Source organism: Ixodes scapularis, unplaced genomic scaffold, assembly GCF_016920785.2.
Source record: "Ixodes scapularis isolate PalLabHiFi unplaced genomic scaffold, ASM1692078v2 PGA_scaffold0__279_contigs__length_252992795, whole genome shotgun sequence".
NCBI lineage: Eukaryota > Metazoa > Arthropoda > Arachnida > Ixodida > Ixodidae > Ixodes > Ixodes scapularis.
In genome coordinates this window covers 98774860-98788958 of record NW_024609835.1, presented here as the reverse complement: position 1 = coordinate 98788958, position 14099 = coordinate 98774860, and the positions used below count along the sequence as shown (strand labels likewise).

Sequence of the window (14099 nt, the reverse complement as noted above, 5' to 3'; positions counted from 1 at the left end):
TGAACCGGTTGCATCCACCTAGTGCTTTCAGGTTTCACGATTCATGAATAGCATCGATCACGCATCTTAAAGCTAAGGGCGCTAAGTGATACTGTCAATATTGCCGGCTTGTAACAGCCTTTTTTTTACTTTAGTTTGAAAAAGGAAGTCGACATAAGGATAGGTAAGTACAGTGCTCCTCTCCAGCCTCAATGACGTCACTTGATCTCCCAGTTATTGAGATATTGCCGCTTGCTAAGAGATAAATCGGACAACGGACCAGCTTGAATGCCTCCCCTGGATAGGGTATACCGACAAGTCAAAGTGTCACCAGAGAGGGCTATCTCGTGGCGGCGTTAGGGTTGGCGGAGGCTGTACCAGCCAGTCTCCTTCCTGCGAAGTTTCCATTCATACTCGAAAACCCAAACCCCTTTGGCTTTCGTTCGTGCGGAAATCCCCCTTTATGTTGTGTTTCGTGACGCCTTCACAGCTTAGGAGCCTCCGCGTTCATTTTCTTGCAGAACAGAAGGTTCATCCAATCACAGCGAACAACGAAGGAATTTGAGCTAACAACGAATATCGGAATAGATGCCTTGCATTGACGTAATACTGTACTGCAAACAGGAGTCCTTCGCATATGGCAGCGTGACGTTGAGTGTGCAAACGTATTATGATTTGAAACACTCGTTGAGGCAAGTGACAACATAGCTTCCACTGCATTAATAGGGCGCTTGGTACCAAAGTACGACGGTAAAGACCGTCGTACGTCACGGGCAAGGCATATAAACAATTAGATATAAGAAATCCAAACCACAATAGGACAATCATGCAAGGAAAACGTCATGCCCAGTGTCGCAGCGTACAAGGCATTGTGAAGTTTAATCTTATTCCAATCGTGGTAATTCGCTAGAATTGTTCAGTTGTTCGTGGTGATTTTCTACCGTAACCATCATCATCATAATACATTTGTTTGAGACCTGCCTTCTGGTCGCTGAACCCCCGCTTTTCGTGGAAGTAAACGCTCTGTGTTTTTCTTTAAATTTTTGTATTTATTATTGTATTCCGAAGCCTTGATTGTAAGTTGTTTTGAAACATGTAGTGCTTGGAGAGAATATTAATAAAAAATCGTCTCCAGCAAAAAAAAAAAAAAAAAAAAAAAAAAAAAAAAAAGAAGAATTAAGTTGCAGCGCGACGTGTGCAGCGCTTTTGAATCCGACGGTTGCAACGAGAGAATGGATCATTCCAACCATTTAACTACTTACTGATTTCCGCCTCAAACGCATTTTCCTAATAGGATGTTAAACTGAGGTTATAGAGGCGAAAAACAAATACCAGAAAATCATGAGCTCGCATCGCCACTGCCCAGTGGCACGCACACATATTTTTTTATCAACGCAGCCACGACTGGTGATAGCGCTAGACTTGGATAGTCACTGTAAAAACCGATATTCATACACTCGTGGGCCACCGTTTTTAACTGCTTACGTCCTCGTGTGCGCATCGGGTCCTCGTGTGCGCATCGGGTCCTCGTGTGCGGATCGGGTCGGTTCAAAACACTTTATAGAGTCTCAGATTTTGGCACTGCGCAGCGGCTAAGCGCGGCCGAGAGATATCATTTCCATGCGTCCACCGAAAAAGGCATCCAACAAAAAAGGACACGACGGAGTAAAAACGTTGGATGCGTGTTATGTGAGATTTACGAGCTACATCACAATGATCTCGCGAAATAATAGCATCTCATTTACGCAGACACAGAGCTCCAGGCCAGCTACCAAATTCCTCTTTCCTGTCGGCTTTTCTCAATATTTCTCCTGAATTTTGTAAACACGTGTCACCTCATACCTCACCCCCCTGCGGGCACAACGGCGCATGAGCGCAAAGCTTTCGCCATCGAAGGCGCCTTGTCACAATTGGGAGCTCGTAGCCTTTCGCCTCTTCTAAGCACTCCCAAATCCCCACTCAAGCTCACCAGCCCCCCCTCTCCTAATGATGGCCTTTAGGCGCCGCGGTAGTACCGCCTGCCTGTTTTGTCCGCGGGCCAGAAGCATCATGCATCTTCTGGGTTTCTTGCTTCCACACGGGGGAGCAGACAAACGCTCGCCGACGTCGTCTTGTCGGAATCCATTCAGTTCGCTGTCCCCTCTTTGCTCGCTCTCAACTGGTTGTCAATCAGGTTCATGAGTCCTGCCTGTCATTTTCTTCTGGTTTTGACTTTTCAGGCAAGTCTCTCCTTCGCCCCGGTGCTTTTTGTGCTTGGCGGTAGGTCAGCATGCATAGAAGGGTCATTTCGTTTTCATTTAATTTAGTTCGGTTCAGGAGAGACGGAGGTACAGCAGATAGGTCGAAGGCCCATAACAGATAACCTGCAAACACGCAAATTAAAAAAAAAAAAAAAAGGGAGGGGGAGGGGGGGCTCGGCAGCTCGGTCCTGAGGACAGGAGGGGCTCAAGCCCACCCTGCCCCCCCGCTTCCGGAGCCCCTGTCACGCCGAGTGTCTCTTGCAAATAGCATACGATGAAGTTAGACGTTCACGTGGAGCGTCAAATGCATGAGCGAAATTGCCTTACTGCTGCGCGAAGGCTGAAAAGCCCTTCGTTGGACGCTGGACGCTGACACTGGACGCCATTTTCGAGGGCGCTGTTTATACCTCGGGTAGCTGCTTCGAAGCGTTCTACCGCAGAACGAGCGCGCGCGCAAGAAATGCGCGTCTCAAAGCCAGGAGCGCGTGCTAGCTCGCGCTCCTGGCCGAGGGAGCGTTCGCGTGCACGTCGCAAATGCACTGGAAGCTCGCTATCAGCTCGCGCTCAGCAGTCACGCACACAGCTGCGGCCGCAAGTGAATGCGACGTAGTTGCGACGCGGCCCCTACCACCCCTACTCTCGTCAAGCTTCGGGCTGTTTGCCGCGTGGGGCGGGTCGGGGATCTACTAACGAAACGTCATGCGCAGGCCTTGTCTTCTAGGTGGTATTGGTCAGGCGCGTCAGAATATTGTAGTCGCCGGCGAGGATTGCGAGTTACCCTTGGGAGATCCTTTTGTTGGACCCGGCGTCAGCGGCGAAGTATACTTCGGTTCATCTTCTGTTAAACCAAAACATTTCTTTTTTCAGTAGCGTAGCACTAGCACTACAACGGGACGCGCAGTCGTCCGGATGATCTCATCGTCGTGGCCCGAGACTTGAACCCTTGACGGTCTGGTGCACTCGCTCAGCGTACTCTCAGAACGACGTCGGAATAAAGAGGGGTCAGTCATAACAATCTCAACTTGACGAAGAAAAAAGAAAAAAGTAGGAAAGTTTGTTATAAAAGGCCCTCTACCCGAGGCAAACCTCACATGTTTCGTCATGGACACCTAAGATGCCGACACTCGCTTACTCGACCCTGCACAGCCTGTTTCTCAAATTCAACGCTGCCGTTCTATTCAGTGCCACGGTGGAACGTCTATCTACCTCGGCTGGGGACGTCTTCAAAAGGAAAAGGGGAAAACACTCCTATCAAGAACTTTGAAAGTCAATTGCTTCTGCGAGCGAATAAACTATTTTGGCGCAAATGCAAGCTATAAATAGACTGCATTTATTTTAGGCTCGCAGGGTTTTTTATTGATCAAAACTGCTGTTCATTTTGCTACCACAAAAATATAAAAAAGTAACTTCGAAAGTAACTTCAAAGTAACTCGCTACTTTTTAGAGTAGTTAGTAGTTTACTCAATTACTATTACGAATGCGTAATTTCTACTCTACTCCAATTACTTTTGGTGTCGATACTCAGTAACTTAACTTAACTACCTTTTTTGAGTAATTTGTACATGTCTGGTGTCAGTTGACGGCACTTAAAAACAAATGGCATTGATAGCACATTCATTGTCAACAGCGCGTGGCCGAACCGTTTTGACATGAGCCGGTAACCGTTATTTTTTTCCGGTTCAGTTCCGGTTTGGGTTCATCGCGATAACAATATAACGGTTCGGGTTCTGGTTCAGTTCCGGAAAAAAAATACCGGTTCGGTTCCGGTTTTCGGTTCGGTTCGGTTCCGGTTCGACACCCTGGCGTAAATATCAATTTTTACGAGTTACTCGAGATGAACGCATCATCGGTTCGTTGATCTGTAGCAAGGCCATTTACCGTACAAATGTGAGTCAGTAGAAGTTCGATTAAGGTGGTTGGAAGGTAAGCGTCTGCTGACTTACTCCCTAGCCGAACGCGCGAACGGTGAACTGGCAAGTGTCGTAGCTTATCTCGGCGTTCTTATAACTATGCTTATATTTCCTGTCAATCCGGCTTTTTAAGACGGGAACGGTCCTTTTCATAAATTTTCGGGCCTTCCCGTGTCTCTTCAGCGGCCCCGACCGCGGAGCTCTCCGGGGGTTAAGGGGACAGGCCGTCTTCGTCGGACGCGACGGTGGTTTTGCCTCATGGCTAATTGGAAGTGAGCCAACCCTCCTCGTCGCCTTTATTGATATTTTTTTGGGGGTGTAAAGTAAGTTTGTGTTGTTACTGTTTACTTTGCGGGGCCTCAGAAAAATTGTGTCAAGTTCCCTCAATCGTCATTCAGAAGAGAGCCTTCCTCTCGAAACGTCAATAAACCTTCCGTTGTTTTTGTTCATTCCATGTATCTTTCTTGTGCATTTGAATAATCATCGGCCCACAAGCTTTAATCATCATATATATATATATATATATATATATATATATATATATATATATATAATAATCCTTGTTGCTTTGTGTAGCGGAGAACCAGACATGCTGGACCATGGCCGTGACTTTCGACGGCACGCCTACCGGGCGATGCGAAGAGGGTCTTTCTTGCAAGCAGGGAATTTGCACCAGGGATGAGAAGCAAGGTAAGCGGGCGCCTGGCCGGCGGCCGCAACGGCTGGTTCACACATTTGCGTGTGACTGTGTTCTCAGCTGCGTTGCAACTGAGAACACAGTCGCACACTTGCGCCATACCTTGCAGGTTTCCTTGGAAACCTTGCGATCGGTGTATAAGTAGACTTTAAAGGGATACGCCAACGAAATTTCGAGGCTTGTTTTTTGGTCTGAATGGGTTCAAAGGAGCAGTATCACATCGAACACACCAATATCTTTTCAAAAAAAGTCACGAAAAGGAATTTTAAAACAAATTAAACGATTAGCAAAAAGCACCTTGTGGATGTCGCTTACGCCTCGTTTGTAATGCCCGTCTAGGAACCTTGAGAGGTAGTGACGGTAACTGTCTCGTCTCCGGCCGCGACGAGAGAAGAGGTGAAGGAGGAACTCCCCTCTTCCCGAGAATCCCTTTCTGTGTCCCAGAAGTCGCTATTGTCCCTACGTCACGATTGCGTTGGATGTCACGTGGTCTCCGCTGGCTGTTCTCCGAGTGTTTGCCAGAGTGGGCCGTTTATAACGAAGAATACAGCCATTAGGCTCAAGATAGAAACGCGCGATTGTCATTTACGGATATTGTGGATCGTATTCAACCTATTTTTGCACACAACGGATATATTTCAAATTTCGTTGAAGCATCCCTTTAAAGGAGCTGTGCAACGATATTCAGTTGGAGTGTGTTTCACTATACACGAGCTTACTGGCACACCTGGGACTCAAGGATACTCACACGCAACGCCACTGGCCAAGAAACTCCTTTGTTGCGGTGTAATTTCAAGGACAAAAGCGATCATTTTCATTCAATCTCTCCTTTGCAAAATTTGATGACGTAACTCGGGGATCGCAGTACACCCAAGTGACGATATTTGAATGCGGGTCATAGATTGGACCCGAGCATTGCGTGGGCACTCGACTTGGGCTCGTGACAATTACTAGGTCGAGAAGCATTCGGGTAGTCGCCCGCGTCCAATCGCTGCAACGACGAAAATAGCCGAGCCATGACAATGTCTGGAACTCAGCGCGTGTCCTGTGCTTTGCCAACCCCAGCGCGTGGCTATGATCAACATTGGCGGCATATAATCGGCTCCAGATCGCGTGGCCGCTTGTTCTGGCTGCGAGTTGAGGGGGTGAACGCTGCTCGTTTTTCTTTAATTTTTTTCTGGGACTTCTATTGCGTGAAGTGAAAAACGAACGCGTGTTTCATAGGTCATTAACGCTAGGGATCCGTTTTAAGCGGTATTTGTGCAAAGTACAAAAATTGTTGCATCACTCCTTTAAGGTTTTTTGCAGTGGTCCGCGACATCAAATCTACGCATTATACCTGCGTGTGTATAGTTGTTGCTCGTAACATCGTCGGAATTTATTTGAAGCCCAAGGTGAAGGAATGATTCCTAAAATGCACGCAGATCGAAATATAGTTCTAGGCGTGCCCGACAGATGGCGCCAGCTTGTTCTCTCCTCGCAAGCGATTGAACGCGGTCGATCAACCTCAAACGCAGACGCGCGCGAGTCATACATCGGGCCAAAGACACGGCGTTGGCTGTGGGGGACCTGATGACAGAATATCTGCCTCAATGAGCATGTTCGATGCATGTTGTTCGCTTCATACGTAGGTATTTACGCCTCCAAGATGTCTGCAGACTGTTTTTAGGGGCAAAGCTCCTAAAGGGGTATTCACACGAGGGAGAAATCCCCGGGATTTCTCCCTCGTGTGAATATCCCTTTAGGCTAGCCATGTCCGTATGTCCGGCCGCCACCGGGTCACGAGCACGTGAGCACGTGCTCCCGTGCTCTTGTAGGGCAGAAAAAAGAAAAGAAAGAAAACAACCTCATCTTTACGTGGTGAATGATGTTGATTGGGGCCAAGCTCTGGTGGTGCTTGTCTGCGTAGACGGTGAGCCGCAGCATGCCGAGCTTTTCGTTCGTTTTCATCCATATCAGAAAGAGGATGTGTGGTATGAAACGTGGTTTTATACGCATTTGAGCATTTGACCGCAGCGTGACATGGATGAAAACGAACGAAAGGCTCGGCATGCTGCGGCTCAGCGTCTACGCAGACGAGCACCACCAGAGCTTCGCTTCAATCAACATCATTCACCACGTGAAGATGCGGTTGTTAATTTTTTTTGCTTGTGTTTCTTTTTTTTTTTTTTTTGGGGGGGGGGGGGGGGTGACATATAGCAGGGTGATTTCAGATAAGATCGACCAAAGGATGGCTAGTCAACATTTTCAAATCAACTGATGTTTTTATATGTTATTGTCTAGTGTCTGGTATGAACGAATCCAAACTTAGTTTTGACTAGAAAAAATACTTGGGGACAGGAAAAATCGTAAGGCATGAGGTGGTGGACAGTTGCATTAACGCGCACTGATGGAGGGGGCCCGTTTGAGAGTGAATAACTAAAGCGATAACATTAGGAGAACTCTAATACGTTTTAGGCGCAAACTATGGGTATAGCTTGCTTGTAATATAAAGTAATCATATTTATTTAAAATTTATTTATTTTCTAAAAATTGACAAACATGCCTGCTCGAACGACAAATGGCAAACTTTGGAGGTCTGTATCTCATGAAATAATTTAATCATCATGATATAATTTGCAGATATTATTCTACTAATATATAGCTAATATTTAAAAAATAACTAAGGTATCTGTGTGATACAATAGTTAGGATATATTTAATCAAACATGGAAAAAAAATCAAACAAAAAAAAATTCCGATGCGAATAAAAAAAAAAAACACAACCCTCGATTTTTTTTAAATTTAGGTAACCTGTTATACTCTATTTCGGCATTCATTTCCATTAAAAACATGTTGCATAATTTTATTGAGCAAGAAGATACAACTCCCCAAAGTAGGGTCCTTTTTCAAAGCCTACACTTAGCAGTGTTTTATACAAGAACTGACTCTGAGTTCCAGTTTCATGAAACCAACACACATCTTTTATATATTTTTATTCAGATGAGGCCAATGATAACTAAAGAAATCGTTCACACACTTAAATTAAGGAGAAACTACTGTGTACAAAGAGGTATCATATTACGGACTAGTGATCCGAGAAAAGGTCATGCAGCCATCGGCCACTAGGAACTTTGTTTACTTTATTCTCCTGCGACACTATATGCTATTCCCTCTTCCGCTCTACCTTCATCTCTCTCTCTCTCTCTCATATATATCCCTGATATATATCCAGAACAAAAACATGTTCAAGCATTCCCTTTCTGCGTGGTAGTGTTCTGTGGCTAGCAAAAATCATTTCCTCGCTAAGCTCACGATTATGGCAAAATAGTTGCCGGAAACCGCAGACGACACTCGTCGCTAGTTCTGGCAAAACGGCCGATACAATCTTTTTTTCGCATTTCCCCGCTCGCTGTCAAGGACAAGGGGGTTCGCTTCAACCAGCAAAACATGGCCGCCGACGCCTGTTTACTGAGCAGTCATGCCTGTCGCCATCTCACTCGCTGGCGTCACGGGCGATAATATCAGGCACAAAGGGGCACACCAACCGGCAGCATCCCCAAATACTCGAGCCTCGCGTAAATACATAGAGTGTAAACGCTGTCGCCATGTTATCGTAGTAAGACCGCCCCCCCCCCCCCCCCCCCCCCCCCCTCCCCCAACGGGGGACTGCAGTACGCGACGGCGTACTAACACAACGGCGACGATGTCGACATCGCGGGCTCCGAATTTTCCCGTAGTTCTACTCCACGGGCATTTCTCGAAACGCTTGATATTGTGTACGCCCGCCTGAAAGGATTTCAGGCGCGTAGTTAAAGGGCAACTCCGGTCCATACTTTCGATTTTGGGATTATGGCTGTTTTTAGTGCAGTCAGCGTCCCTGAATTGCAAGGTGTAATTTTTTTCTCGTTATTGTGCGTAGTTTTGAAGATATCGACGTCTCAAAGTTTTGTTTGGGGCGCGGCCGACAAAACCGAAACTAGCCGCTCGAGGTTCCGGCAACACTGGAAATCAGCCGCTATGTGGACGTGACGCCAAGATCGTCCTCGTTCAGCGAGTACGCAGGCCGAGCGGCACCTACCTCTGTTGCGCTAGCCGTCTAAAGATAGAAGATAAGCTGATTTTGTTTTAATTCTGTATACGTGGTAGTTATCCAGCATATGTAGCAAGAGTTAATGCGTATACCCAAAAGCTAGCGACTGGAAAACCCGTCAACTCGTTCGGTGGCGTACTCGGCGGCCGCCGCCGCGCGTGCGCTATGCCGTGCCGTACTCGTTGCTTGTATACCCGAAAGCTAGCGACTGGAAAACGAGTGAACTCGTTCGGTGCCGTACTCGGCAGCTGTCGGCGTGCGTGCGGTCTCCCGCACTCGTCGCTAGGCCTAAATTGTCATCGGGGCTCCGTGAATGGAGCGGCGTTGCTCTACGCCGCGCTGCCAGTGACGTACAGTGCTGGCGCTTTCGCGCGGCGGGTCAGTCCCAGACACGAAGCTTTGACGCTCTCCGGCGCGTTCCGCGACAACCGAACAGACGTGTGTCAAGCTGTAGACGTCTGTTTTTTCGTTATTTTTTCCTGAGGAGCGTAAAAGCCGAATTCGTAAGCTACGACACTAATTCACCACATAAGTTCGTCCAGGTAGTGAATCTTTGTACAAATAAAAAAAAACTTGCCGCACTAAAAAAAAAAAAGTTTTTTGGGCAGTCATTTCCTTCTCAAAGCTAGCAAAAGTTTTTGTGGGTAATAAAGGAAAACAGAGAACGTTAGCAAAGTGAGAACACTTTCTTTCCCTTCCGCATTCCCACCCCCACCCACAACAATTTTTTTTATTAGAATACATAGGATTTTAAGTTTTCCTTCGTAACTTTTGACTAAGGCAAGTGTTTTTTTTGTTTTTTTTTCATTTTTAAATATTAAATTTACCTCCAGCCGAACTCGGGCAAATTAGAGAGTTGTAACTTTCAAATCCGAACTTTCGCGATTTCTTTAAAGTCCCTTGTGGTATTCACAAGCGCAATGTTAATTAATACTGCTGCGTAACGGGTTCGAACGATTGGGAGGCGAATGTTTATATCGCATGAGCTTCACGCGCCGGCTGTTCGCTAGTAGTCGTTACGGACCTGAATACTACGCATGAGATTGCGTAGTAAACAAGCAGTGACGCAAAGCAGAACATTGTTTTCGTTATCATTACAAACTTCAGTGTTTGAAGCTAGTTAGGGGTTGTACTCTACATGCCCACCATTCCCCATTCAGCAGACATTCAATGGAGCGTGAATGCTCAATCTTCAACACTGCACTTGACAATGACTGTTTTATTTATTGATCAGGATACTTTTACCATGTTTACCTTTCCTGTACATGTACGATGGGCGAAGAGCGACGGCACGGCATCCTTTTTAAGCCTCGACCCCTTCGCTGACAAGCCACCAGCAACCAACACCTGTAGGTTTTGTTCGTAACTCTCCGGCGAAAAATGATCAGAGCAGAGCTTCGATCTGGGGGTCAACGTCCAAGGCTTTCCAAAGTCCACTCGTCGAACAGCGTTCACCCACACCTTCTCCAATTTCCGATCCGTTGTTGGAAACTTGTGAAAAAGCACCTCCGGGTTGCGCAGCGGCTTGTTTGAGCAGCCCGCAGTGCTTTAAGTTGTACTCGGCATCTTTCGAGGAACAGCTGGGCAGTCTTGGGCGCACCGAGTTGCTCGCTAAAACAAGTCTAGGAGTCCTCACAAGCAAATAAACAAAAGGCTATACCGAGGCTACTCGGGCTACAGGTAAAAGCAACGGCTAAACACGCAATTACAAGCCGAAGTAGCGGTGATAGCGGCACAAAGAAGCGAGCGCGACGGCTGCGCCGTGCGCCCGTCCGGAACGGAGGAAAAAAAGAGGACGACGTTGACATCACGGCCCAATGTTGCTTTAGCGATCGGCAACCCGCTGGCCGCCCACTAAGGAGCAGCGGCTCGCGGCGGTTCGCGTTTTTATTATCGGCATTAGTTGAGAATGCGGCGTCCCACGGACGTGAAAGTTTGGCTGGGGTCGTATTTTGTGTCACTAAAGCGATACCAGTAATTGATTTCATTTTGAGTTTTGGCCGGAGTTGCCCTTTAAGATAAGGCGGTTCTCCGCGGCAAAAGAAAGCAATTTCACAAAAGCTTAAAAGCGGCGGCGACGCGTGTGCGGTGAACGCTTGTAGTTTTGGTGTAGACAGGGTGTGTGTGTTCTCGTTGTTGACACCAGCCGGCGATAAGGCACTGCAGGCGGTAGCTCAGTACAGCAAGGGCTAATCCGAGTGACCATCAACGTAACCCCACCGCCAACCCCTCGCTAACCGGTCGCCGACATGGCTCAGGCTGTGTCATGAACCACGTGGTAGAAGCTCGGGTGCTTTCATATCAGCGCGTGGAGGGACGACAGTGCGATTCCGGAAAGTCTTTTTCGAAGGCCGCTGACCACAATTTTTAGAGCGCAGCTCTTAGGGGCCCGTTTCCGGCTTGAGCGGCGTCGCCGTCGGCGTCGGCGTCGCCGTCGCCGTCGCCGTCGCCGTCGCCGTCGCCGTCGGCGTAACCGCGCGGTGCATCATGGGAAATGTCCCATAATGCACCGCGCGAGCCCCCCACCAAGGTCACGTGACCTCGTGGGGGTCACGTGACCCCCCGAAGTCACGTGACTCCCCTGAGGTCACGTGGCCCCCTCCTCGAGGTCACGTGACCCCCGCCGATGTCGCGTGACCCCCCGATGACGTCATCGTCACTGATGACGTCAGCGGCATCCACATCGTCATCGTCATCATCACTGATAACGTCACCGGCATCCACATCGTCATCGTCATCATCACTGATGACGTCACCGGCATCCACATCGTCATCGTCATCACTGATGACGTCAACGGCATCCGCTTCGTCATCGTCATCATCACTGATGACGTCACCGGCATCCACATCGTCATCGTCATCATCACTGATGACGTCACCGGCATCCACATCGTCATCGTCATCATCACTGATGACGTCACCGGCATCCGCATCGTCATCATCACTGATGACGTCACCGGCATCCACATCGTCATCGTCATCATCACTGATGACGTCACCGGCATCCACATCGTCATCGTCATCATCACTGATGACGTCACCGGCATCCACATCGTCATCGTCATCATCACTGATGACGTCACCGACATCCGCATTGTCATCGTCATCATCACTGATGACGTCATCAGTGACGTCACTGATGTCGTCACCGGCATCCGCATCGTCATCGTCATCATCACTGATGACGTCATCAGCGACGTCACTGATGACGTCACCGACATTCGCATCGTCATCGTCATCATCACTGGTGAAGTCATCAGTGACGTCACTAATGACGTCATCGGTACCCGCATCGTCATCGTCACTGATGACGTCATCAGTGACGTCAGTGATGACATCATCGGCATTGGGGGTCACGTGACCCCCAAGGTAACGTGACCCCCCCCCCTGGTTAGTTTAACCCCCCCCCCCCCAGTGCCCTTCCCTCCTCCTCCTCAAGAGCTGCGCTCTAATTCGGCGTTACAGGGAGTTGTAAGCGGCTTTCATTTTTTTGTCTGGAGACTTTCCCTCTTTCTTCCTTTGACGTGGATCAAGCTTTGCGGACAGCCTCAGTTGTGACCTCTCTTTTAAAATGTACGTTTGCAGTGAGTGAGCTCCTCAGCCTCGGACTTGTCACTTGTGCACCCAGTAGTTCTTTCACTTGGCAATTATATGCCATCAGTTGGGGTTTAATTTCTATTATTTATGTATACATTATGAAGACGTCCTGGAGCTCCGAACGAGTGTTTTGTGCAGATTACTTTTGCAAACACAAAAAGACTATACCAAAGCAGCGGAAGTTTCGAAGTGTTGGCGAGTTGGACCTAAACTCGTTGAAGCAAATTCTTCCGCCTGACTGTTCCACCAAAGTGAGTGCGACGGACTACCTGTGCTACCATTGCTTCATGCACATCACTAAGGAGATCTCGATGCGAAGCTCAGAGCAGTGCCCTGACATATTTGTGCCAGCTGAAGAAGCAATTGAAGATCTAAATCGCAGCATACTACCTACAGATGTGTCGCCGCTGAGACAACCAAGCGTCGTAAGAAGTCGGGACAGGCCTGCCTATGTCAAGAGAAAGCAGACAGAACTGGAGCAGGTTGCTGTCAAGAATATACGCTCAAGGCTACGTATTGCGTACGACAGGGACGCACCATCGGGGTCGTCCGAACCAATATGCTCCACATGCACTGAGTGGGTGGACAACTTTCGGCAGGCCTTTGAAACCGCCACCTCTCTCCGGGAACGTTGTCAACTGCTTACACTCCTGCCGTCAACACTGACGAAGAATGAGGTTCAAAAGATGATTCCACAGGCCTCAATGTACCTCATCAGTAAATCCCGAAAACTCAAGGAAAAGCATGGCGTGTGGTATGAGCCGGATCCTTACACGAGGTGCAAAGTGAGCCCTGAGAACCTGTCTGCTGCCCTAGAGTACTTCACGAAAGACGAGCTACAATGTTCGCGCCAAAGTCCCAACCAGAAGGACGTCATCTCTGTCATGCTCAACGGAGAGAAAACGTTCGTGCCAAAGCGCTTCATGACACGCTCAATACGAGAGGCCTTCCGTATATACAAAGACAAGCATCCCGATTCCGGCGTTGGGCTAACGAAATTTTATTCGTTGCGCCCTAGATGGGTCCAATGTATTCCACACCAGGAAGTGTGCGTTTGTGTGCGCTGCGCCAATTATTATCTTTGTATTGCCGCTCTAGAGAACGTTACAGGCTCAACATTCAACACTGGTGAAATGAACTCGGCATTTCTGTGCGACCCAGCAACAGAACTGTGCCTTCAAGGAGACTGTGATCACTGCCCAAAAGGCCAGTTTCTTGCACTCCAGGAACTTGATATCCCGGAGGATGAAGAGATTGTGCTTGCAACATGGGAGTCCGGCGACCTTGTGAAAAAAACTTTGGAACCTGAGACTTTCCTAAAAGTCATCCAAGTGACGGTTGGAAGTTGGGTACTTCACAACCATATCCGGCAAACGCAAGGTAAAGCGATCTACGATGAAAAACAGTGCATGCAACGCGGGAGCATTGTCTTTCATTTTGACTTTGCTGAAAACTGGACCATCGTGCTTCCTGACGAAGTGCAAGCATATCACTGGAAAAAAAAACAAGTTTCGATATTTACATGTGTAGTGACGACAAGAAAATCTACAAACAGCTTTGCCATCATCAGTGAGGACCTGTGTCACGACGCCGCTCACGCTTGC

General features: G+C 48.1%; 1 protein-coding gene across 3 annotated transcripts in view; it reads left to right on the top strand.

Annotated features, from left to right (window-relative positions):
• The window catches only part of LOC8052629, a 225557-nt gene that overhangs the window by 3403 nt on the left and 208055 nt on the right, over positions 1-14099 (top strand). For 2 of the 3 annotated variants that reach the window (XM_042289205.1, XM_042289206.1), the window contains exon 2: positions 4706-4819. In XM_042289205.1, the coding sequence (XP_042145139.1) occupies positions 4706-4819 (114 nt within the window). Of the gene's footprint in view, positions 1-4047; positions 4143-4705; positions 4820-14099 lie in introns of those variants that run through there. The other variant, XM_042289207.1, reaches the window with a different exon arrangement.